The 25,616-nt window shown below is 38.3% G+C and overlaps 1 protein-coding gene across 1 annotated transcript in view; it reads left to right on the forward strand.

Moving 5' to 3' along the window:
• Window positions 1-25,616, forward strand: part of LOC114023671 (ovochymase-2-like) — a 51,280-nt gene that overhangs the window by 22,013 nt on the left and 3,651 nt on the right. The window contains exons 13-20 of the mRNA XM_027836435.1: window positions 6,196-6,289; window positions 7,620-7,751; window positions 8,122-8,187; window positions 9,771-9,957; window positions 13,067-13,136; window positions 22,011-22,206; window positions 23,019-23,170; window positions 23,521-23,686. Of these exons, the coding sequence (XP_027692236.1) occupies window positions 6,196-6,289; window positions 7,620-7,751; window positions 8,122-8,187; window positions 9,771-9,957; window positions 13,067-13,136; window positions 22,011-22,206; window positions 23,019-23,170; window positions 23,521-23,686 (1,063 nt within the window). The remainder of the gene's footprint in view (window positions 1-6,195; window positions 6,290-7,619; window positions 7,752-8,121; window positions 8,188-9,770; window positions 9,958-13,066; window positions 13,137-22,010; window positions 22,207-23,018; window positions 23,171-23,520; window positions 23,687-25,616) is intronic.

Genomic DNA, 25,616 nt, shown 5'->3' on the forward strand with positions numbered 1-25,616 from the left:
CTTTCTTTCTTTCTTTCTTTCTTTCTTTCTCTTTCCTTCTTTCTCTTTCTTTCTTTCTTTCTTTTTCTTTCTCTTTTTTCTTTTGTCTTCTTGTACAAAATGACTAATGTGGAAATGTTTTACATGATTGCACACATATAACCTATATCAGACTATCTGCCTTCTCAGGAAGGGGGGGTGTTGGGTAGGAGGGAGGGATAGAATTTGTAACTCAAAACTTTAAAAAAAAATGATTTTAACAAGTAATTGGGGAAAAATAAAATATTATTAAAAAAAAAGAATAGTTGCGTAGCACCTACATCAGTAACAGAGCTATGATTAGAATCCAGGTAAGAAGACATAACCACAATAAAATCTAATGTTTGTCCATGGCTCCTCAGTCGATTTTTGTAACATTGTTCTTTCTTTGTTTTCCTATCTGTCTGATTCTACCTGTCCAGTATACTTTGCTGAATAATCATTCATCTCTCTACCCTAAGCATGTATACTTCCAAAGAGTCTGTCTTTGTCCCTCTTCTCTCTTCTCCATACACACTTTCTTTCATTTGGTGATTTCATCTGCATCCCTGGGTACAATTATCATCTTTATACAGATGCCTTCCATATCTCTGGGGCATCTAGGTAATGGATAGAGTGCTAGGACTGAACTCAGGAATACTCATGTTCCTGAGTACAAATCTGACCTCAGACACTTACTAGCTGTGTGACCCTGGGCAAATCACTTAATCCTGTTTGCTTCAGTTTCTCATCTATAAAAATAAACTGGAGAAGGAAAAGACAAGCCAATCTAGTATCTTTGCCAAGAAAACTCCAAAAGCTGTCACAAAGAGTTGGACACGACTGAAACGACTGAACAGCAATTCATACCTCTATGTCTTCACTGAATTCCAGTGGTACTTCTTTACTTGACTGAATGTTCTATTGGATTCTCAAGCTCAATGTAGTCAAAATGGAACTCAATACCTTCGCTCATAAACCCACTCCTTCTCCAAACTTTCCTATTTCTTTTGAGGGCATCACCAACTTATCAATCACTCAAGTTCAAAACTTTAGTCATCTTTGACTGTTTCTTGTCCCTTTCTTCCCATAGCCAATTGCTTGCTACATTTTTGTCAATTTTACATCCACAGCATCTCTTGCATGTGCTTCCCTTTTTACATTCTCGTGGGCATCACCCTAGTTCAAATTCTCACCTGCTTTCTCCTGGACTACTATAATAGTCTTCTTAATGGTCTCCCTCATTCCAGTTTCTTCCTTCTTCAATCCTTCTACAGAACTACTAAAATCATCTTCTAAAGAAACATATGTAAACATGTTACTTTACTGCTCAAAAACCTTCTGTAGCTCACTCTTGCTCCTAGGATAAAATGACACCTCCCTTGTCTAGCATTTAAAGCCTTTTATAATATGACCCATGTTTACCTCTCCAGTATTATTTCATATCATTTCTCTTCATGCATTTTACATTCCAGCTAAACTTGACCACCAGCTATTCCCTGAATGAGATATTCTATCTCCTATCCACTATGCATTTATACAAGATGTCTGAAATGCCTGGAATGAACTTTCTTTTCATCTCTGTGTTGTGGAGTTCTCATCTTAAAACTTGAATTGCATGCCACATTCTCTACATAATTTTTTCTAATCCTCCCATTTGTTAATCTTCTCTTTGTTTTAAAAAAAATCCATTGCATTATACTTATCTTTGTACATGTTGTACCATAATTGTTTAAGCTTCTAAAGGTCAGTGGCCAATTATTTTATCCTCAGGTTCAGTGACAGGGCTTTAAAAAATAGGTGCTTAATAAATGTCTTTTGAATTGAATTTAATTGTGCAAAAGATTCAACAAAGTTCATTTGAATTTCAAAGGAATCTTTACACTGATATGTAGCATCTTCTTGTTTCACATAGAAAAGTTATCCTCAGGCCATTCTCTCTGATTGTCCCAAGGAAAAATATTTTTGGTAATCTTTTCTGCTCTCTTCTGAGTGGCAACCTTATTTAGTCATGACTGTGATAATTGGGAGATATGCTATTTCCTTGAATGTGTGTTAAAGACCAGGCTAAAGAGCAAGGAGGACTTAGCAAATTCACCTACTGCCACCCCCTTCTGCTGACTCAATATGGAGAGAAATGATAGAAACAAGAAGAAATGTGGGGGAACATACAGATTCCTGTGTAGGAGGTTGAAATATTTCTGGGCATAGGCGATGTTTTCATCTTGTTGCAGTTGAAGATCTTAGCATCAGAAGAAAATAGCTGACAACATAGATGATTTTGATGAAGATTTGACTGGTCTGTTAAGGAACAGAGAGTATCTTAAAAATATTAGGAACAAGGTGCCCCGAGAACCAGTGAATCAATTAAAAGGCATTTTGAAGAGGAGGGAGAAAATTCTTTGATAAAACTGTAAGGCAAGATACTATGGAAGATGGCAGGTATAATATAGAAGATCCACAATGGAGGAGCAGCTTAGTATCTTAGGAGGAAACAATAAGATAGAAGGATTCTTACAATGAGTAGAAGGGCTGGAGTTCTAAAGTCCCTTCCAGCCCCAGGAGTCTATGATTCCATGATTATTGAACCAGGTAGGTTGGTATAGATATCTGCAATTTGTTATTGGATGACACTCTTTAAAGGATTACCATGGATTTAAATGAAAGAAACAAAGATGCAGCATTGACTGTGCACTGCAGCTGTCACAGCCACCACCACAACTGCCCAGCTTCTGGCTTCAGTGCCAAGGAAACTCAGGTAGATTATGAAATTTTCACTGAGAATGATGATGATTTGAACCATAACCCATAATTTGATTCATAGCTTCTTTTTCTCAGTAGGAGATTAAGATACTTGAAGAATACAGAGAAGAGCTCTTAAGATGAAAACAAATCTATCCCAATTTTCATTTGAGAATGACCTTCCAGAATAGAAAGAACAAGTGAGTGGTGAGATGAAGATAATGAAACACAGGGAGAAAAGAATGAATCTTCTACTCACAAGAAGGGATTGGTGCAAATCACAATATTAACATCATTGATGGAACTGAAAGCTAAGGCAGGAAGTGATAGGGTTTGGGTCTGAAACACACTTGTGCACGCATGTACATGTCTGCACATGCATGCACTCGCACACACTTTACTGATGAAAGTTCTGAGCCTGAACACTGCTGGCAATTTGATTCCTAAATGCAGAAATTGCTGAAAAGTATAAGGAAAAATTTGAAGAATAGGAATGAGATAAAAGAGGGAAAAGAGAGGACCAGGAAAAATGGGTAGTGCTGATAAAGTTGCCCCAGAATTAGAAGAGATGATGGAAAAGAACTTGAAAGCAAAATATCAGAGGAGAAAGAGACCAAGGACCCAAGAGAAGCAATATATTATCTTTGCTATTGAATTCTTTCCTTACTTTTTTCTTTTCATTTTTTTATTTCATTTTTTCACAAAGTACTTTATTTTTAAAAAATCTTTTTGTTTATTTAAGTATTTTCTAATTACATTAAAATTTTGAAACATTTGTTTTAAAAAATTCTGAGTCCCAAATTCTCTCCCTTCCTCCCCCTCCTCCAGCTTTTGAGAAGGCAAGCAATATGAGGTTGATTTTACATTTAAAGTCATGCAAGACATCTTTCCAGATTAGCCGTGTGGCAAAAGAAAACACACACAGAAGACAAGAAAAATAAAGAGAGTAAAAGAAATATGCTTCAATCTGCTCCCAGAGTTCATTTGTTCTCTCTTTGGAGGGCATTGCATTTCTCGTCATAGGTAGTCTTGGGTCATTGTCTTGATCACAGCAGCTAAGTCTTTTACAACTGATCATCATTACAATATTGCTGTTACTTTGTACAAAGTTCTCCTAGTTCTGATCACCTCACTTTGTATCGGTTCATATAGATCTTCCCAGGTTTTTCTGAAACTATCTTGTTCATCATTTCTTATAGCATGATAATATTCCATCACAGTCACATACTGCAACTTGTTCAACCATTTCTCAAGTGATGGTCATTCCTCTCAAATCCCAATTCTTTGCCACCACAAAAAAAGCTGTTATAAATATTCTTGTACAAATAGATCCCTTTCACTTTTCTTTGATCCCTTTGAGTTACAGACCTAGTAGTGGTATTGCTGGGTCAAAGAGTATATACACACTTTTATAGCCATTTGGACATAGTTCCAAATTGTTCACCTGAATGGTAGGAACAGTTCACAACTCCACCAACAGTGTGTTAGTGTTCCAATTTTTCCACATCCCCTCCAGCATTTCTCATTTTATTTTTTCTGTTATATCAGCCAACCTGATAAGTATAAGGTGGCTTAGAGTTGTTTTAATTTGCATTTCTCTAGTTAATAGTGATTTAGTGCATTTTTACAAATTATATAAAGAACTGAATTCCATTATTTAGGTTTTTTTTTTTAAATTAACCTTTTGCCCTTTTCCAGATATCTTCAGGAATCCACTTCCCATTCATGAAAATGTACTGTAATAACTTTCTTTTCTGTAGTGGAAACACTTATTTCTAGTCCATCCAAAAGAGTGAATAAAACATTTGGAAACTTCAGAAAAAGAAATAGCAAGGAAATGGAGTAAGAAAGAAACAGAATTGAAAAAAAAATGTTTTTAGCCTACAAGCAGAGCTGGCGCACCAAATTAAAAAAATGTCCCAGTTCTGCTATTTATCATCTGTGTGGTCCTGGACAAATCATTTCCCCTTTCTAGGACCCAGTTTTATCCTCTGTAAAAAGAGGATTATCCCCAAAGTGCTGAACTGTGAGAACATATTATGAATCTCTTCTAGGGCTCTTTCTTCAGCAGGATTAAAGGATAGTTATGTCCATGTGGTTTAGTTAATAGAACACTGGACTGAATTTAGAAGATCTTAGTGTGAATCCCACTTCTGCTACTTGCTCGCCCTGAGACCTTAGGCAAGTCATTTCATGTCTATGAGTCTGTGTCCTTACATGTAAGAAAGAGTGTGTGGGTGAGATCATCTATCAATTGCCTTCCAGGTGTATTATTTTGAGTTTTTTTTTCTCCTAATCATTTTTCTTACACTTAGAGGAGGCTGCTTTGATGACCCCTGGCATGCACTTTAGAACTATATTTCTCTTTGGTTTTAAAGTTAGCTACATTTGAGATCCATCTGAACTTGAAGTGATGGTATAGTGTACAAAGAAGACTGCATTTGGAGCCACAAGCCCGGGGTCCAAATCTGAGCTTTACTTTTTAAGAGCTGTTTTGGACTAGGTGATCTCCAAGTTTTTTCCAACTCTGTGAGCCCAAGAGGTGTGCACTGATGCAGATTTCTGCCAGAGACTAAACTCTAAAATGCTTCCTCTTTGGAATCAGGTACCAATAAGAGTGGTGTTTATTAAACTACTGTTTCTGTGAACTTAATATTGACATTAGGGGAAAAATAATAACTGTGTGACACTGGGCAAGTCATTTAACCATGTTTTCCTCAGTTCCTCATCTGTACAACGAACTGGAGAAGGAAATGACAAACTAATCTAGTATCTTTGCCAAGAAAATGTCAAATGGGGTCATGAAATGTTGGGCATGACTGAAAATGACTAAACAACAACAACAAATTGCATACCATGCACCAGCCTTTATTGATTAGGGTAGTTTCCTCATCATTGTAGGCAGCTAGGATAGAGCATTGGATTTGGGGCTAGAAAATCCTGAATTTAAATCCCATCTCAGACTCTTAATTAGTTGTGTGACTCTGGGCAAGTCATTTAACCCCTATATGCCCCATCTCAGTTTCATCATCAGTAAAATAAAGATAATAATAGCACCTACCTCCCATCATTGTAAGGATAAAATGAAATAATATTTGTAAAGTGCTTTGCAAACCTAAAGTGCTCTATAAATGCTAGCTATCACCACCACCACCACCACCACCATTACCACTACCACCACCATCATCATCATCATCAATCATCCCTTAACATTATTATCTAGAAATTCCCTATACCAGTGAAATCACAGCTTCTGTCCCTATCTTTTCCTTTTCCCCTTCACCTAGCACAGTGCCTTGTACATAGTAGGTGCTTAATGAATGCTTTTTTGTTTGGATTTGTCCCACTTATTATTATATCTCGCCTCAAGGAGGCAATGCAATTCCATCTTTTAGTCTAATTTGCTAATTAACTAACCATGATATTGGCTGCATATATAATTTTACCTTTTTTCAGCTTGAATTTCAGAGCTTTGAACTAGAAGAAAGTGATGGCTGCCTCTCCGACTCAGTGACAGTATATGATGATGTGGAAGGGAAAGAAGAAATAGGTTAGTGTCTCATTTTATCTTTGATATCTTTTGTTTCCATTTTTTAGGATGGATGAAGAATGATGACCGGGGTTTGAAGTGGGGAAAATAGTGCCCAGAATTGGAATAATTCTTCATCAATCAGATTTCCTCAGCCACCCATCCTTGCTTTGGAGGAAAGGTAGATTAGAGAGAAGGGCATAAAGAAGTCAGAAGAAAACTCCAGTTTTCCCATCTATAGAACAAGCATATTGGGCTAGTGTCTAAGATCTTATTCATCCCTAATATTTTGTTTTTATGATGGTGAATAGTGCCATAAACAAACTAAGATATATTCTTCCTTGTTTCCCTTGGTTTCTGCCCCACCCCCTCCCAGAACTTAAGCATGCAGAAGGACATGCATGGCATAATGGAAAGTCTCCTAGACTTAGATTTAGAAGGATCTAGGTTCAAATACTGTCCCTGGCACTTACTAGCTCTGTAACTATGACCAAGCCACTTAACCTCTCAGTTTCCTCATTTGTCAAATAGGGTTCATAGTAGCACCTAACTGACAACATCATGAAGATTATGAAGATTAGTCAATCAATAAACATGAAGTGTCTAGGGTATGCTAGGCAGTATGCTAAGTGCTGGGGACACAAAGAAGGCAAAAGACAATCCCTTTTCTTAATAATGGAGGAGACAATATGCAAATACTTATGTATAAACAAGCTATGGCTAAGATAAGTTGGAGATAATTAAGAGGTGGAAGGCACTGGAATTATGAGATAAAGTATGCAGAACACATTACAAATCTTACACTGCTTTCTAATGTGAGTGATGGTGAGGTGGAATGCTTTTAGATGACATTTATGTTGGGGAGAGGCTACAGAAAATCGTGACTAGGTCCTTGAGATGGACTATTTACATGCTTTGTGGTGTAAAGAACATTGGATTTGAAGTCTGAAGATCTGAGTATGTGTTCTGGCTTTGCCAATGTGTGACCTTCAATGTACCATTTACTTCCTGGGGTCTCAGGTTCCTTGCTTTAAAATGAAAGGTTGGAGCAGATGATTGTTAAGGTCTTTTTTTTTTAACCTCTAATAATCTATGAGACTAAATCCCAGTTGACATGTTGGAGGCAGGGAGGTTAAAATGTATTTAAAAGAATTGATACTAATTCTACATAACTTAAACTTCCTCTTTTCTTGCTAAAAATATCTCTGGGCATATCTGAGTTTGTTTTTCAATAATTGCTTTTGAGAAAAGTCTCCCTTTTCTTTTTCTTGCTATTAATGTCTGATGTCACCCTCATTGGTGAGGGGCCTCGGGCAATGCTGCTGGCTTTCCTGGGCTGGGATTGGGTTAGCTCGGTACTGTGGCTTTGCTGTGCCCCCACCTGGGCTGAGCTCCTCTAGTGCCATGCTAATCAGCTTCCAGGCAGATGAAAGTAGAGTCTTCAGGGGATTCCAGGCCGCCATCTCCTTCATCTCTGAAACAGGTAAATAATAGCAAACCCTTGATTGGTGAGCCAATAGTCCCCAATGCTCCAACTTCTTCCAGTCTTCTTCAACTAGCTCCCTTCATCTTCCAATCCCTTTCCAAACCCCATTTGCTTCTTTAATTGCTCTGGTGCTTTAGCAATGGTGCATTTCCCAAAAGTTTCCAGAAAACCCATACACAATTCAATTAAAACACTAAAAATCCTGAAATAGCTCTTGTTTTCTAATCCTAGCATAGAGCATAATCTTATCAATGGCATTTTCCTGCTGAATCCTAAAACCCTATTTTATAAGTGCAGGAAAGAGGACACTTCATTTTCTCTGTACTATTTTAATTGTTCTGTTTTTGCCCATATTTAAATATCTTAGGCACAGAGGATGAGCCTGAACTTCCTTCAGCTGGCCATGGCACAGTTACAGACCTGGAGGCTGCAGGTGAGTTCTTTGGAAGCCTACTGAGAACTCCAGTGAAGATACACAAAGAACACTAGGAATAAAGCTGAGCTGGAATTATGGATTCTGAGTACCTTGCATTGTTAAACCATAAATCAAATTATCCCCAATTCTTGGGAGGTATTGAGTTCCCCATCACTGGGAGTCTTAATGTGGAAGGACCATATGAGCAGTTGTGATATTATAGAAGATTCCTGTTTAGGTGAAGTTTGGACTAGATAACTCTTGAGGATCCAGCCAACTCCGAGAGTCTATGATCCCAGAATTATGGTGTAGTTAATATAGCATGTGCTGGCCTGGGAGCCAGGCTGCTGTAGATCAGGGCTTCTTAACCTGGAATCTATGAACTTGAAAATGTTTTGATGAAAATTCCAATATAATTGGTTTCCTTTGGAACATGTATTTTATTTTATGTGAGAAATGAATCTGAGAACAGGTTGATAGGCTTCCCCAGACTGCCAGAGGGGCCCATGATACAAAAATGTGAAGAATCCCTAATCCAGATGATCCTTAGGGTCCTTTCTTGCTCATACATTCCACAGTTCTCAGATTTATCTGTTAGCAGTGAGATTGGATTGGAGGAGGAGAGAGGAGAAGGGAAGAGACTAGTCAGAATGCTAAAGTCCAGGAAAGATGTGATAGATGGCAGGATTATGGTGGTGGCATAGTGAATGCTAAGAGATAGGAGGAATATGTGAAAGGAATAATCCACAGTAGGCGTTTAAATTGTGTATGTGTGTGTGTGTGATGAACCTCTTTGGCAGTCTGGTGAAGCCTGTGGGTTCCTTTTCAGAATAATTAAAAAAATTCATAATTGAAGGAAATGTTAAATTTAGTTGGAAATTAGTGAAAATGAAGACACATTTTTTCCCTAAGTTCTTGTACCCTAGATCAGTGCTTCTTAAACTGTGGGTCGAGATGGGGGTCTCAAAAAATTTGGCAACAGAAAATTAATTAAAAATCAAATGTGTAATGAATCTGAGGTGTTTCTGGCAGTACTTACCTATGCTGCACTGTGGGCAACTTCACTGAAGCCTTGGTTCTGAACACAAAGCATGTACACTTTGCACTGTGCACGCCCTCAGGTTGTGCAACACCAAGAAGTCAGGAGTGGAAAAAGTTTAAGAAGCCCTGCCCTAGATTAAGAATCTTTTATATAGAGGAATTGGGACGTGATAGGCTGAACACAGTGAAAATGAGGGAGGAGAGATGCTTTTGAGGTTTGGTCCCTACAGGTCATTGACTACTGCCTTATATTGTATTTTCTTTAATATCTTTTTTTTTTTTGCAAAGTAATTAGGGTTAAGTGACTTGCCCAGTAAGTATCTGAGGCTGAATTTGAACTCAGGTCTTCTTGACTACAGGGCCAGTACTCCGTCTACTGCACCACCTAGCTGCCCCTTGAATATCACTTTTATCTTTTCCATTTTACTCCAGTTTGGAGTACAGTGACTACCTCCTTCTTCTTTGCCTCTGGGTTTTGGGAGAGGGCCCCATATACATCAGCCCTGCGGTAACTGATATTGATGGACAATCTTGAAGTCATCCTATCCCGCTCTTCCTAGGTGGTCAATGTGGAGCAGCTTCCAAGACTCCCAGGTTTCTCTTCACCAGGATTGTGGGAGGACAGCCAGCAGCACCCGGGTCTTGGCCCTGGCAGGTCAGCCTGCAGATCGCTGCAGAACATCTCTGTGGGGGGACAGTGATTGGGAAGAGCTGGGTGGTCACAGCTGCCCATTGTTTTAATGATAAGTAAGTACAATGGGAAGGTCTGGTGGATTCATGCTGGATTTCTCTTTAGCCTTCAGCCTTCCAAGGATCCTTCACTCCTCTGAATGATGACAGCTCTCACAACTACCTGGGCCAACAGCTTTGTCTTATAATGTCTTCTTCTGCTCTTTCTCGTGGATCTCTGGATTTCCTTTCTTCTTGCTCATATGGACTCATCAAAACAGTCCTAGCAGCTTCCTTTTCTATCTACAAACTCCCCTTTATTTTCACCTGCTGCTCTTGCCACTGGGAAGACAAAACTCTTTAACATGAAGAAATTAGAGAATGACATATGGAGGTCATCAAAGAGATTTTAGACACAAGCAGAGTTCCAAATGAAGAACAGACAGGTGTATGGAGAAGTAGGTTGGAGACAAATTTAGGACTTAGAGGTTCTTACTGTACGTGCACCTTTTGGTGTCCTTATTGGAACACAGAAGTCCTGTTCTAACTAGGCAATCAGCATTAAGTTACTTGCCCAGGGTCATACAGCTAGTAAGTGTTTGAGGCTGGATTTGAACTCAGATCCTCCTGACTTCAGGGCTGGTGCACTATCCACTGTGCCACCTAGATGTCTCCACCACTAGCTCTTAAAGTAGTACCTGCTGATAGAAAATTAGGACCTCTATCTCCTCTGTGGCACTATCCATTACTACTACAGGTACCACCTGTTAGATAGCAAAACCTCTGGGAAGATGGAAACATCTTCCGCTGCCGAACTTCAAATCTCCTATCCTAGAGTGCCATTTTAATATTCATTTTTTCTGTCTTTTTTTTATTGCCACCATTTATCAAGTGACCATCTGGGGAAGGGGACTTTGGCTCAGTGGCAAGAACAGTTCTTGGGATGTTGCCTTACACACATTGTGTTGGGATCTAATGGGAACATTATGAGTGCCATGGCTTATATACAATGCATCCTTTACATTGTCAGGGAAGGAGAGGTTCAGGTACAGGAATAGGCTGTCCTCTGGATCTGTACAATCTGCATCCTTGCGCACATCCAACGCACTTATTCAGTACTTTACATGTTCCCCATTAACCATGATGATTACATGATGATCAATTCCTGCATCTGGTGTGTTTTCTCTGAGCCCTGGCATTAAAGTTGATAAAATCCTATCTGCCATATTACATACATACATACATAAACATATATATATATATATAATCCTATCTGCCATATTACTCATTTATATATGTATAAATCCTATCTGCTATATTATATATATATATATATACATATATATATGATTCTATCTGCCATATTACTCATGTAATTGGCATTCTGTACAACTGATTAAATTGGTCATAATAGCAGGCAAATGATTATTTGAGCCTGTGGACTTATATTTATTGACTGCTTGGTGTAGTGGAAAGAACACTAAACTTCAAGTCAGAAGATCTGTGTTTGAATACCAGCTTTACCATGTATATGACCTTGCACCAATCCCAAACACTTTTGAGCCTCATTTTCCTTATCTTTAAATTGAGGATAGAAAGATCTTCTCGACTTAAAGGAATGTCATGAGGATCAAGTGAAATAATGTATAGAATGCCTTTTGTGCTTCTCATATCCAAGCAGCAACCTATTTACAACTCCCATTTGACTTTCTACTATCTTTTGAGGCACTTGCAAATCTGATATTCTGAGATATTTGTTATGTGATATGTAGCTATATCATACCACTGAGAGAATACTAAAGATACTAAAGATTTTTTAAAAGTAGTGAACAGCTTAGGATCATTGGAAGTATTAAATAACTTTTCAAAATCAGATCTTACCTGATTTCTTCCTATTCTGTACTAGGCTCAACTCATTGTCTATCTATAGTGTCTATCCGAGATATAAGTACTAATGGAATGTCTAACATGCTGGCAATCAAAATGTATCCAGTTATTTCAGCAATATATATTCTTCATCCACTTTGGTTTTCCTTTGTGGATAGTTAGTGTGAACTTTTTTCTACAGTGGTGGTTATTCTCATTGAGGAAACTATGCAGTGTTTTAGCCCTTGATACAATCAATATGAACTCTCTTGGAGAACCTCACCATCTAGAAAATGCATTTTTTATTTGGGTGCTGTATGGTACCTTTCCCCAAAACACTAGAGGAGATGTTTGCTGGATGTCTCTCCCTTTTTGATTCTCTGTTTGATTTTAATACTTAGTGGATCATTGAAATAAGATTATCTCAGTGATTACATTTGTAATGGACATGATCTTAACATGCTCAAGACAAACACTTTGTTGCAGTATAAATATAAGAGTACTTTTTGCTCTACTGAGTTAATGCTTTAAAAAAAATAACAGTAGAAGATAGTGGATCATCATCCATTTGTGACCATCAATCTAGTTTTGTATTCACTCAGCAAGCATTTACTAAGTATCTTTTATGTGCCAGACACTGTTAAGTGCTGGGGATACAAAAGAAAGGCAAAAAATACATACATACAAATACACACGCACAGAATAACATTCTTATTGCAATGTGCCTCAGTAGTCTCCTCCATTTATAAAGTGGAAGGGATATTACCAACCTATTGTTGGAATGAATAGTGAATAAAAAATTCCTTAGAAATAAAAACTATAAAATACCAGCTATCATATTACAAGTAGGAAAGTCCTGAAGGGTTGTTTCTTCTCAGTTTCTCCTTTCTTTTTGATTTGAGATTTATTCATTCAAGAAATATTCACTGAGCATCTATCCTATAGTAGAATGAATATTGGGCTTGGTGGTAGGAGATATCTGAGTTCCAGTTTAAATATGACATTTTGTATCTGTGGGAACTTGGGGGAATCACTTAACCACCCTGAACTTCAGTTTCCTTATATGTAAAATGGGGATAATGATACTCTCATTAGCTAACAGAATTATTGCGAGCTAAGTACTTAACAAACCTTAAGGTGTTATAAAAATTCAAGTTCTGATTGTGTACAGGGCACTCCTCTGGGCTAGACTATGCACAAGCCTGGCCATTGTCTCATGGGATTCAGAAGGAATAGTGTGGCTTTTATTTCTGACATCACATTCTGTTTCAGCAGATATAGTTAAAAGTCCTCTTAGAATTTTCCCTTCACTTTTGTCTAGGAAGCAACATGTGCCTGTGTGGATGGTAATTGCTGGAGTCCATGATCTGACTGAGCGAAACAACCAACAGGTAGGGCAAAATATTAAGTCTTTAAAAATAATTCATTCTTGCAATTTTATTTTAGTATAAATTGTTCTCATTCTTCTCACTTCACTCTGCATCTGTTTGCACAAGTTTTTCTGGATTTCACTGCAACCACTTCTTTCTTTCATACAGAACTTTCATACAGTAACTTTCTGTTACTTTCAAATACCATAATTTTTCAGCCATTCTCTATTTGATAGGAGCTCTCTTGGTTTCTAGTTTTTTGCCACTACAAAAAAAGAGAGTGGTTATAAATATTTTTGTACATATGGGACCTTTTGTTCTTTCTCTGATCTCTCTGGGATTTAGGATTAGTTAGTATTGCTGGGTCAAAGGGTATGACAATATAATGACTTTTCTGGACATTTCTAAAAATTGCTTTCCAGAACAGCTGTACTAATTCACAGATACACCAACAAAGAATCAATGCATTTATTTTCTTGAAGTCTCTCCTAACACTAGTCGTTGGTAGACTGGGCATAGTAAGAAGCCAGTCCCTTGAGCGTCAACCTTAACTCCTCCTTCCCTCATCTTACCTCATGGATTGAGTGAACCAGATTGTCCTAGATGAAACCTCTTCCCTAATCTCCCAATGTGGAAAAATAGTGTTAATACCATGGAGCCTATATAGGTCTTCTCAGGTCCTGACCCTGTTCCCAGAAGAGGGAATGGATTGAAAAAATACAGTACAATAATGGTACAATATTTCTGGCTATAGTCACATAGTTACCATTTGAGTCCACCATCATATTCCCAGACATGTTTGAGGGATGCCAGGATCAAAAACACTTCCTAGCCTAGAGCAAATTGGCATTTGAAAACTAACTTTGAATAATTGTATAGGACTAGTTTGGATGAGGGAGAAGATCTGTTACTGAAAAATTAGGGGAGGTTGTCATATACTGACCTATAGACTGTACAAATGGAAGAAAGGAGTCCCCTGGTGGAGAACTATCAATCATTTAAAACTGAATTTAGAAATTTTTGACTGTAACATAAACATCGTAACTCTGTCTATTGGACAGGGTTGGGGGGGGTGTCCTTTGTGGTAACAATGGATATCAGAAGTGTGGGCTGAGGAGATGCTGTATTGATGAATATATTTAAAAGAGGTTAAGTGAGAATCTGAAAGATTGGCTGTCAGGGCTACTCTTTAATTCATTTCAATCCAGCAATCATTTCTAGTATCTACTGGCTCCATATCTAAAATTGATTCCTTTGGTACCCCAAAGAATCCTTAGGGTCTTCCAAAGTACAGATGATGGATGATGTCCTACAGAGGAATGCTGATGCTAACCAGTTGTTAGTGCTCTTTCCCACTTTATGTTTATTTCTCAGCATATGTATTGTATCTCTCTAATAGAGTGGAAGCTTATTGAGGGTAGGAACTGTTTTGTTTTTAACTTTCTCAAGGCCTAGCAAAGTGTCTTCTATGTTCTAGGCATTTAATATATATTTGTTGAATTGACCCATTTGCAGATATCTTAACAGGTCCAAAAATCTATTGTTAATGATCATCTGGAAGAGTGAGAGAGGAGTTGGGCTTAGGGTTGTGAAGAATATACACAGGTCCTAGGGTTCCAGGACAGTACAGACTTCATGTATCTAGTAGTTTATATGGAGGCCCCAATCTCACAAGAACTGATATTCCTGGGCTCACTATGACTCCTGTTTCCAGCCACCCAGGCCAACATTGTAGAGAATAACCAAGCCAGGGTAAAAACCTTCCAGAAGAGTCCAGGTAAAGAGAGGGGCAGTGCAATGCAAATGCCATGGATAAGACATTAGACAGTGACATGAGTTCAATGTATTTAGGTGGGAGAAGCAATACAATTATTGCTGGTTTATGTGAGACTGGTCCCTTATAATTGTGCTCATTCAGAGTACTGTAGCATGAAAAGAGAGTGATAAGATCTGGGAAGTGAGCAGGTTATTGGTGTCTGAGAATGGGGTATAGTTTTGTGGACCATAATTTAATATATAGGCATGACAGGTTCTTGTTCAGAGATTCAGTATAACTAAGGAGGCCTGGTAAAATGTATTTGCCTGGAGCCTTTACAAATTTAATAAAAGACCCTTAAATTGAAAAGGAAGGAGGAGGGAGAAAAATGTTTACACACACACACATAAGCTAGATATCATAGAATAGGAATTTTAAAATTTTGAACTAATTTTTAGAAGTTCCATGAACTTGCTTTTAAACAATATTTTGATAACTATATTTCAATATAATTGGTTTCCTTTATAATCCCAGGTTATTTTATTTTATGTATTTAAAAACATTCTGAGATGGGATCCATAGGCTTCACCAAACTCCCAGTCCATGATGGATAAGAGTTAGAACTTCTGAGTTTAAGGACAGCTGCAATGTAGGAAGAAGAACAATAGTAGAGATGCCCAGAAATTCCCAAGAGACAAAGTTAAATAAAGGAATCATGCACTCAGATATCTTTAGAGAGATTCACAAGCATAAAATATGGGGAAAACCCAAAATGATCTAGAGGTCCTAATGAAGGTAGACAAATAGGACATTTTCAGTATTGCTGAGTTATAGTTGAATGTGAAATGTATAATGGGAACATGATTCTGGAAGAGAATGCTCCATTTAAAAGGAACAGAAGAGGTAAATATGGCTGGGTAGATACAGAGTAGCCTTGGATATTAAGAAGATATACTCATGTGAAGATATCAAGGGATCAGAAAGGAGAAGCATGATGGAGAACATTTGAATGAAGATCAATTGAGGCTGAAATACAAGTGATATTGACCTTGAGCTAGGGTGGTGGCTATATTAAAAGAAAGAAGTGGATATGAGTGAGAGATATCATGTAGGACAGTGTGTTAAAAGTACCAAGAAACAGAAAGAAAAGAGAGAAAGACTATGGGAAATAGGAGTGGAGACAAGATGTTAGAAAAAAGTCAGAGACTCCTTTGAGCTCTCCCAAATTCCCCTCTAAACAATTTTAAAATAATGCCTCAAAATAAATTCTGGAGTGACAAACCAACAAAAGGATGGGGTGTCTTCCAGCCCAAGACAACATAGAAGGTCAACAGGAAAGGTCTGTCACATCTGGGTGAGAGTGGAGTGCAGTCCAGTGCAGGCAACACCCTGGCAAGCCAACAGCAGGCCTTGGGGGCAACTGGATCAGCAGCAGAGGCTTCCAAAGCTCTCAGCCCACAGATAGTAAGGGGGTCAAACAACTGGTCAGAAGGAGATTGCAGGGTTCCCTTTTCTGGCACTAAGTTCAGGACTCTAATGCATTGCCCATGAGTGAATCTGGGTTATAGCCCCAGGGTGAAGAGAAGCACCAGCACACTAAAGCTTTTGACTGCAGGGGAGTGGAGACCTTGGTCACATTTCTAGGGCTGAAAAATGTGCTGGTGGTCACTCACACACCAGAGCACAGGACAGGAGAGCAGTAAAATGCATCTCCTTAGATCATACCACTTTGGAAAACTGGAAACTTAGAGACCCCCAAAGAGCTCCACAAAAAACCTGAGACTTAGGACAATGTCCCCTCTACCCTGGTAGCAGAGCCCAACTTTTACATTAAGTTAAAAGTTAATGAATAGGCTGGAAAAATGAGCAAACAATAAGAAAAAGAACTTGACCATAGAAAGTTACTATAGTGACAGGGAAAATAAAAACACAAACTCAGAAAATCCAATGAAATTAAAACTGCTACATCCAAAGACCCAAAGAAAAATGTGAGTTGGTGTCAGGCCTAAAAAGAATTCCTTGGAGGGCTCAAAAAAGATTTAAAAAATCATATAAGAGAGGTAGAAGAAAAATTGAGAAAAGAAATGAGAGTGATGCAAAAAAGTAATGAAAAGAGTCAAAAGTTTGGTAAAGGAAGCACAAAAAAATACTGAAGAAAATAACACCTTAAAAAACAGAATGAGCAAAATGGTAAAAAGAGGCACAAAAATCCACTGAAGAAAAGAAGTCCTTAAAAAGTAGAATTGGCCAAATGGAAAAAGACATATAAAACTTCATTGAAGAAAAAGCTCCTTAAAAAACAGAATTGGCCAAATGGAAAAGGAGATACAGAAGCTCACTAAAGAAAATAATTTCTTAAAAATTAGAATTGGGCAAGTGGAAGCTAATAACTTCATGAGACATTAAGAAACAATAAAACAAAATCAGGAGAATGAAAAAAAATAGAAGAAAATGTGAAATATCTCATTGGAAATAACTGACGAGATCAAGGAGAGATAAATTTTTTTTAATGAAGCAATTTGGGTTAAGTGACTTGCCCAGGGTCACACAGCTAATAAATGTCAAGTGTCTGGTCTGAGACTGGATTTGAGCTCAGGTCCTCCTGACTCCAAGGCCGGTACTCTATCCACTGTGCCACCTACCTGCCCTAAAGAGATATAATTTAAGAATTATTGTGGTACCTCAAAGCTATGATCAAAAAAAGAGCCTAGATATCATCTTTCAAGAAATTATCAAGGAAAACTGTCCTGATATTCTAGATCGAGAGGGGAAATAGAAATGGAAAGAATCCATCAATCACCTCCAAAAGAGATTCCAAAATGAAGATTCCCAGGAATATTATAGCCAAAACCAGATCTCCCAGGTCAAGGAGTAAATACTGTAAGCAGCCAGAAAGAAACAATTCAAATATCATGGAGCACCAGTCAGGATGACACAAGATTTAGCAGCTTCTACATTAAAGGATCAGAAGGCTTGGGATATTATATTTCAGCTGCAAAGGAGTTAGGATTACAACCAAGAATCACCTACCCAGCAAAACAGTATAATCCTTTGGGGGAAAAATGAATATTCAATGAAATAGAGGACTTTCAGGTATTCCTGATGAAAAGACCAAAGCTGAATAGAAAATTTGACTTTCAAATACAAGACACAAGAGAAGCATAAAAAGGTAAACAAATACAAATCAAAACATCTCTGAGATACCACATCACACTAATCATATTGGCTAACATGACAAAACAGGAAAATGATAAATGTTGGATAAGATGTGGGAAAATTGGAACACTAATGCATTGTTGGTGGAGTTGTGAAATGATCCAACCATTTTGGAGAGCAATTTGGAACTATGCCCAAAGGGCTATAAAAATGTGCATACCCTTTGATCCAGCAATAGCACTTCTAGGGCTGTATTCCAAAGAGATCACACAAATGGGAAAAGGACCCACATGTACAAAAATATTTATAGCAGCTCTTTTTGTGGTGGCAAAGAATTGGAAATTGAGGGGATGCCCATCAATTGGGGAATGGATGAACAAGTTGTGTCATATGAATGTAATGGAATACTATTGTGCTATAAGCAATGATGAGCAGGCAGACTTCAGAAAAATCTGGAAAGACTTGTATGGACTGATGCTGAATAAAGTGAGCAGAACCAGGAGAACATTGTACACAGTAACAGCCATGCTGTGTGATAACTAACGTTGACAGACTTAGCCCTTTTCAGCAATGCAAGGATCTAAGAAGTCTCCAAAGGCCTCATGATGGAAAAATGCTATCCACATCCAAAGAAAGAACTATGGACTTTGAATGCATATCGAAGCATACTATTTGCTATTTTTTTCTTCTGTTTTGTTTTGTTTTCTCTTTCTGGTGGTTCCTCCTATTGGTTCTAATTCTTCCTTACAACATTACTAATATGAAAATGTTTAATAGGAATGTCTATGTATAGCCTATATGAGATTGTGCACTGTCTTGGTGAGGGAGGTGGGAAGGAAAGGGGAGAAAAATTTAAAACTCAAAAACTTGTGGAAGTGATTGTTGATAAATCAAAATAAATTAATAAAAAAAGGTAAACAGGAAAAAGAAATCATAAGGGACTCAGTAAGGTTAATCTGTTTACATTCTTAATATGGGAAAATGATACTTGTAACTCCTAAGAACTTTATCATTATTAGGGCAGTTAGAAAGAGTAAATATAGATAGAGGGCATAAATTGAATATGGTGGGATGTTAACTTAAAAAACAAAATTAAGGATAAGAGAGGAATGTAGGTGGAGAAGGGAGAAGGGAGAGGTAAAAATGGGGTAAATTATTTCACATAAAAGAAGCAAGAAAGAGCTTTTACAGTGGAGGGGAAGATTGGGGAGGGAGCATTTAAATCTTAGTCTCAACAGAATTGGCTCAAAGAGGGAATAATATACACACTCAATTGGGTATAGAAATCTATCCTATCCTACAGCAAGGTAGGAGAGTAAGGGAATGAGAAGGAGGGGGCTGCTAGAAAAGAGGGTGGATTGAGGAAAGTGGTAGTCAGGAGCAAAACACTTTTGAGGATGGACAGGGTGAAAGGAGAGGAAGAGAAGAATAAACAGGGGAAAATAGGATGAAGATAAACATACAGTTAATAATCGTAAATATGTAAGCTTCTCTCATGAGGCCCTCATTTCTCAAATAATTAGAGAGCTGAGTCAAATTTATAAGAATACAAGTCATTCCCCAAATGATAAAAGGTCAAAAGAGGTGAGCCAGAATTTTTCAGATGAAATAATCAAAGCTATCTATAACCATGTGAAAAAGTACTCTAAGTCACTATTGATTAGAGAAATGTGAATTAAAACAATTCTGAGGTACCACCCCATACCTATCAGATTGGCTAATATGAAAGAAAAGGAAAATGACAAATGTTAGAGGGGATGTGGGAAAATTGAGACATCAATGTAGTGTTGGTAGAATTGTAAACTGATTCAACTATTCTGGAGAGTAATTTGGAACTGTGCCCAAATGACTGTAAAATTATCCATACTCTTTGACCCAGCAATATCACTACTAGGTCTGTATCCCAAAGAAATAAAAAACAAAATGGAAAAGGACCTCTACGTACAAAAATATTTAAAATGACTTTTTGTGGTCGCAAAGAATTGGAAATTGAGGGAAGGCCCATCAATTGGGGAATGACTGAACAAGTTGTGCTATATGATTATGATGTTGTGTTATAAGAAATGACAAGCAGCATGCTCTCAGAAAAACCTGGAAAGACTTACGTGAACATGACCAAAGTGAAACAAACAGAACTAGGAGAACATGGTTCAAGCAAAACTAGGTACCCCATAAACAGCAATATTGTATTACGTTTAACTGAATGACTTAGCTATTCTCAGCAACAGAATGATCCCAGGCAATTCTGAAGCATTTATGATGAAAAGTACTATCTACTTGCAGAGAAAGAACTGAGGGAGTCTGAATGCAGATCAAAGTATACATTTTAAATTTTTCCTTATTTTTCTTGGTTTTTTTGGCCTGCTTTCTTTTACAACATGACTAGTATGGAACTATGTTCTTTATGACTGCACATGTATAATCTATATCAAATTGCTTGTCTTTTCAATGAGGCAGAAGGGGAGAGAGGTAGAGAGGGAGAGAATATGGAATTCAAAAATTTAAAAGATGAATATCAAAATTGTTTTTTACATGTAATAGGGAAAAATAAAGGAAAAAAAGAGTATGGGAAACAGATCACAAGCCTGGCTCAGAAACATGATATAAAAGTGATGGGAGAGTTCAGTCTTCATGGCTGGTCGTTGCATTGCTCAGAATGGTAAAGAAGACTGCCATTGATCTTTGAACTGGAAAGGAGCCAACCCAGAAATCCAGTGTCTTCTAGGAAACCTCATAAATAGCTCATTAGAGCTATTGCAGGATGTAGTGTAAGCAGTCTGACTCACAACAGGTTGCCACTCAGGAATTTGGGAGTGCTGTAGGAGCTTTGGGTGTTTTTAGTGTTCAAACTTACATGGATAAACAGGACATGCTCACTGGCTCCAGAATATCTTGGCTCCTAGCTCCCAGAAACTTGGCTTCACAGCATTCTGATTCCTGTGTCTCTGTCCCTAAAATCTTAGCCCTGAAAAGGAATGTTTCTCAAATACCCACAGGCTAATACCACCTGGGTGCCACCCAGCTTTTATGAATTTATTTTGACCTAGTTGCTATTTTCTTCTCTTCCATGTTCTCTTTGAACTCTAAGAGGTACTACTAATTTCATTCAAGAGTTTTTAGGCATTTAATTCTCATGTTAGCGAAGATATGATGGGTAGTGTACCATGGTGGACAGAGAGCTACAGTTGGAGCCAGGAAGACTGGTTCAAATTCTGCCCTTGATACATCCTGACTGTTTGGTTCTGGGCAAATCACTTGCAGAGAAGGTGACAATTTTCATTGGTAGAGGGAATTTCCTTGCATGGGAGATTCCTACAGCCATGAAATCAGAATTCCAGTCCCTAGTCTATTAGTGATGATAGAAGCAGGAATGAGAAACAGTATTGTGTAGTGGTTAGAATGTTGACCTTGGAATCAGATACTGGTTTTGACACATTATAGCTATGTGACCACGAGAAGTCATTTGATTACTAGGCCATCCGTTTCCAATGGCATGGAAATAACATTTTCTCAAGTGGGAGTTTCCTACACCAGTGGAGTAGACAGAGTACTTGATTCATACCTGTATTTAAATTCTGGCACCGCCACAAACTCACCACCTATGTGACTTTCTAAAAATCAGTTAACCTCTGCGCTTCAGTTTCTTCCTTTGTAAAATGTGGGGTTGGACTAAATGATCTCTAAGTTTCCTTCCAACTTTATGTCTACAATGATGAAATGTTAATTTATGCTGTTAGGGAATTCTCAACAATTCTACGCATTGATGGAATCAAAGTTATGGACCAAAAAAAAAACAAAGATGAAGACAAAAAAAATCAAACCCACGCTAAATTCTGCCAGTCAGAGTTTTGCAGTAGTGGGGATGATCATGCTGGTTCAACATTTGTATGTGTGAGCTTCAGTTAGGTACTGAGTCAGCATTAGCTTGTTGCTGGGCCCAGTCTTTTGGAGGGTTTCTCATTTCACTTCCTTCTTCTTCCTAGAAAAGATCAATAAAGCACATTTTGATTCATCCAGCCTTTGACAGAACCACGATGGACTATGATATCGCTTTGTTGCAAGTGGCTGAACCATTTCAGTTCAATCACTATGTTCGTCCAGTGTGTCTTCCTGAGAAAGGTCAAGAGATACCATCTTCCAGCATGTGTGTGGTCACAGGATGGGGGATTGATCATCCGGGTCTGTATGGAATCTTTTCTTCTACTTTTGTCCACATGTAGATCAGTTTCATAGGTGGAGGAGCTCTTGCCCACCCGCTTTCACCATTCTATGAAACACGTCCATGCTATTCTTTTCTGCCCATGCTACTGTGAATCACATACAGTCATAAATTCACCTTCCTGCTCTGCTTCTGCCTGGGGCACAACAATGTGAGAGTGGCTACACCAAGCCAGACCATATTGTCTCTGTTTAGTCCAGTGTTTTGTCTCCAACTGAGGTAATTTGCGGGCAAGGATAATCTCTTTTCCTTTAAACTATTGCCCTTAGAACCCAGAGCTGCACTCTAATTTTCCTAAAATAACTATGTATGGAGTTGTGCTTCAACCTTATGGCATGAAACCCCCAATTTCTTCTGGCCCTTGACATGTTTTTGAATGTCCCTTCCCAGAATGTTGAATGGAGCTCTTGGAGTCTGATAAAGTGGAGAACTAGAAACAGTAACATATGGAGGTGGGAGAGATATCAGTCATAATGAGTGCTGAACAGGGAAATGGGGAAGACTTAGGTTGGCTAGGCAGAAGAGTCTTGCAGAGCAGACTGGACAAAGGACTGAGAAGTAGTAAGGAGCAGATATCGTGGTGAGAGAAGGTAAATTTTGGTCCTCTGGGAGGGGATTAGGGCTGCTGTGTAAAGACCGGGGGGAATAAAGGGAAATTGAAATGAGCTCAATCTGGGCCATTGGGTAGATTCTATCAGGACCAAGTTATAGAGGCCAAGGTGGTAGGGGTAAAAATTTTTGGTCTTTAACCAAAAATGTGTTTTGCCTTCAGATGGAGAAAAATCCAACAAACTGCAGCAACTTGAAGTTCCCATCCTTGATTCTGATGTGTGTCAGGAGTATTATCAAAATCTCTCTGTGGGGGTATCTCAGAGGATGTTTTGTGCTGGGTTCCCTTCTAAAAGAGATAAGGATTCTTGCTCAGTAAGCTCATGCTCATGTCTTATTAGGTTCCCAAGCTACACACCCAATCCATCTGTTTATTACTTTGGGATAGCTGAGTTCTTTCCAAAGAATTTTCCCTTGAGGGTATAGAGAACTCTTAGAAAATTTCCATTTCAGGGTGTAAGGTGTGGGGCAGAGTGAGAAGAAAGGAGATGGTCTTCCTGTACTTTTTTAGGCTGAGAATTCTGAACAAGGAATTGAGATAGGACCACAAGGGCCTGCAATAATATAAGGATATATAGTAAGATATATAGGATAACCTCTGGCATTTTAATTCCAGAAGCTACCCACTTTTGTTATTTAAACATTTTTTTCTTTCATATGCCTAGGGTGACTCAGGTGGTCCCTTAGTTTGTTCCCTTGAAGATTCAGGTCTTTATGCCCTTTTTGGGATAACCAGCTGGGGCTTTGGCTGTGGAAGGATTAACTATCCAGGTGTCTACACCAGTGTCACTGTCTTCACTGACTGGATCAAACAGCATCTTAATGATACTGGTATGTATGAAGAGGAAACCATTCCTATTCCTTAGATTGGCACCATCCAGATTCTCGACCAAAAAAGAAGGCACTAATTTCAACCCCTAGTTAGCCCCTGAACAGCAGATTGAAAGCTTACCTAAACAGCCTATGTCTTTGATCAACATAGTACATATTGACTCCCAGGCACAGAAAACATCTTGTTGCAGGCAAAATATGCACTTTTAGGGCCCTTTCATTCCTTAATTTTATTAGCAATACATAGGGTGGTTGAGGAGCACAGCCAGGGTCACACAACAGTGGTGAGTTCTGGAGGCTCCAAACGTGCTTGGGAAGAGTCATGCATTTAGGCTAGGTTTGTTTTGCCTTCAGTACTAGAGTATAATTTAACACTGGCTTACTTTTGTGAAATTCACAGCTTAGTGCACAGGAAAGTGCAGAAGTAAAAAGTCAAATAACCTCTGGGAAGCTAGAATGTGACTCAGTTGCAGATTCTGGGGCTCCATCCTATCTCCTGCTGTGTCTGCTTTGTGTGACCTTTGCCACTGACCCTCTGGAGCAAGTAGGAGGTTGTGCAGCATTCCTGCTTCCCCAGGTGTGTTGCGCCAATCAGGTCTTGTGCTACACCAGATTCAGGACAGAAAAGACATTAAAGGAATATTTAGTGATGGTGATGTTTCTTCCAGATTTGGCCTAGGAGTTGTACGTCTGAGCCTCTGTAAATCGGCTCAGTAACTCCCAGAACCAGTGCCCAGCTGTCGTTAGCAGAGTAACAACTTAACAAACTCTAATGAAGCCATCTTCTCCTTGTCTAGTGGTGATATATGGGGTATTTAGAAGTGGTAAATATGGTGAGAGAGCAAATATGAGAGTTTCAAGTAGGAGCCACCACCTATGTGGTAATGTGGTAGTGTAGCAGGAATGGCTTTTGTAGGGAGCTATTTCTTACTGGATTTTCTCTCCTATCAATACCAATGGCTTCTCTCCCAACAGATCTTGCTGTGATTTCCTTCTTTTCTTTTCTTTTCTTTCTTTCTTTTTTCCTTCCTTCCTTTCTTTTTGTTCTGAATTGTTTCCCTCCCTCCTTCCCCACTAAAGAAGGCCACCATTTGATGCAGGTTTTTAAATATATGTAAAACCATACTATGTGTACTTCTATTTATCAGTTCTTTCTCTGGAGGTGGATAGTATCTTCCTTTATAGGTCCTTTATAGTTGATCTGAGTATTTATAGTACTCAGAATAACTTGGTTGTTCACAATTATTCTTCGAACAATATTGCTGTTACTGTATACGGTGTTTTCTTGGTTCTGCATAGTTTACTTTTTATTATTTCATACAAGTCTTTCCATGTTTTTCTAAATTCAACCAGCTCATCATTTCTTAGAGCTCAGTAGTATTCCATCACAATCATAGACCACAACTTGCTATCTATTCCCAAACTGAGTAGCATTCCCTCAATTTCCATTTTTTTTGTCACCACAGAGAGCTGATAGAAATATTTTTGTACATACAGGTCCTTTCCTTTTTCTTTGATCTCTTTGGGAAACAGACCTAAAAGTGGTATTGCAGGGTCAAAGGGTATACACAATTTTTTAACTCCTTGGGCATAATTTCAGATTGCTCTCCAAAAGGGTTGGATCAGTTCACAGTTCCACCAACAGTGTATTAATGTCCCAATTTTTCTACATCCCCTCCAACATTTGTCATTTTCCCCTTTAACATTTGAACCAATCTGATAGGTGTGAGATGATATCTCTGCTATAGTTTCTTCCCCCATTTTTTCAGGCATGGATGAAATAATTGGCTTTTTATGGCCAGTATAAATTGGTCTTTAAGATGTAACCATTCAGGTTTTCCACTAATCTAATACAAATAGCGTGTGTGTGTGTGTGTGTGTGTGTGTGTGTGTGTGTGTGTGTTTGGAAAGAATGTCCATGATTAAGACC

Source organism: Vombatus ursinus, unplaced genomic scaffold (assembly GCF_900497805.2).
Source record: "Vombatus ursinus unplaced genomic scaffold, bare-nosed wombat genome assembly UNPS02014818.1, whole genome shotgun sequence".
Taxonomy (NCBI): Eukaryota; Metazoa; Chordata; class Mammalia; order Diprotodontia; family Vombatidae; genus Vombatus; species Vombatus ursinus.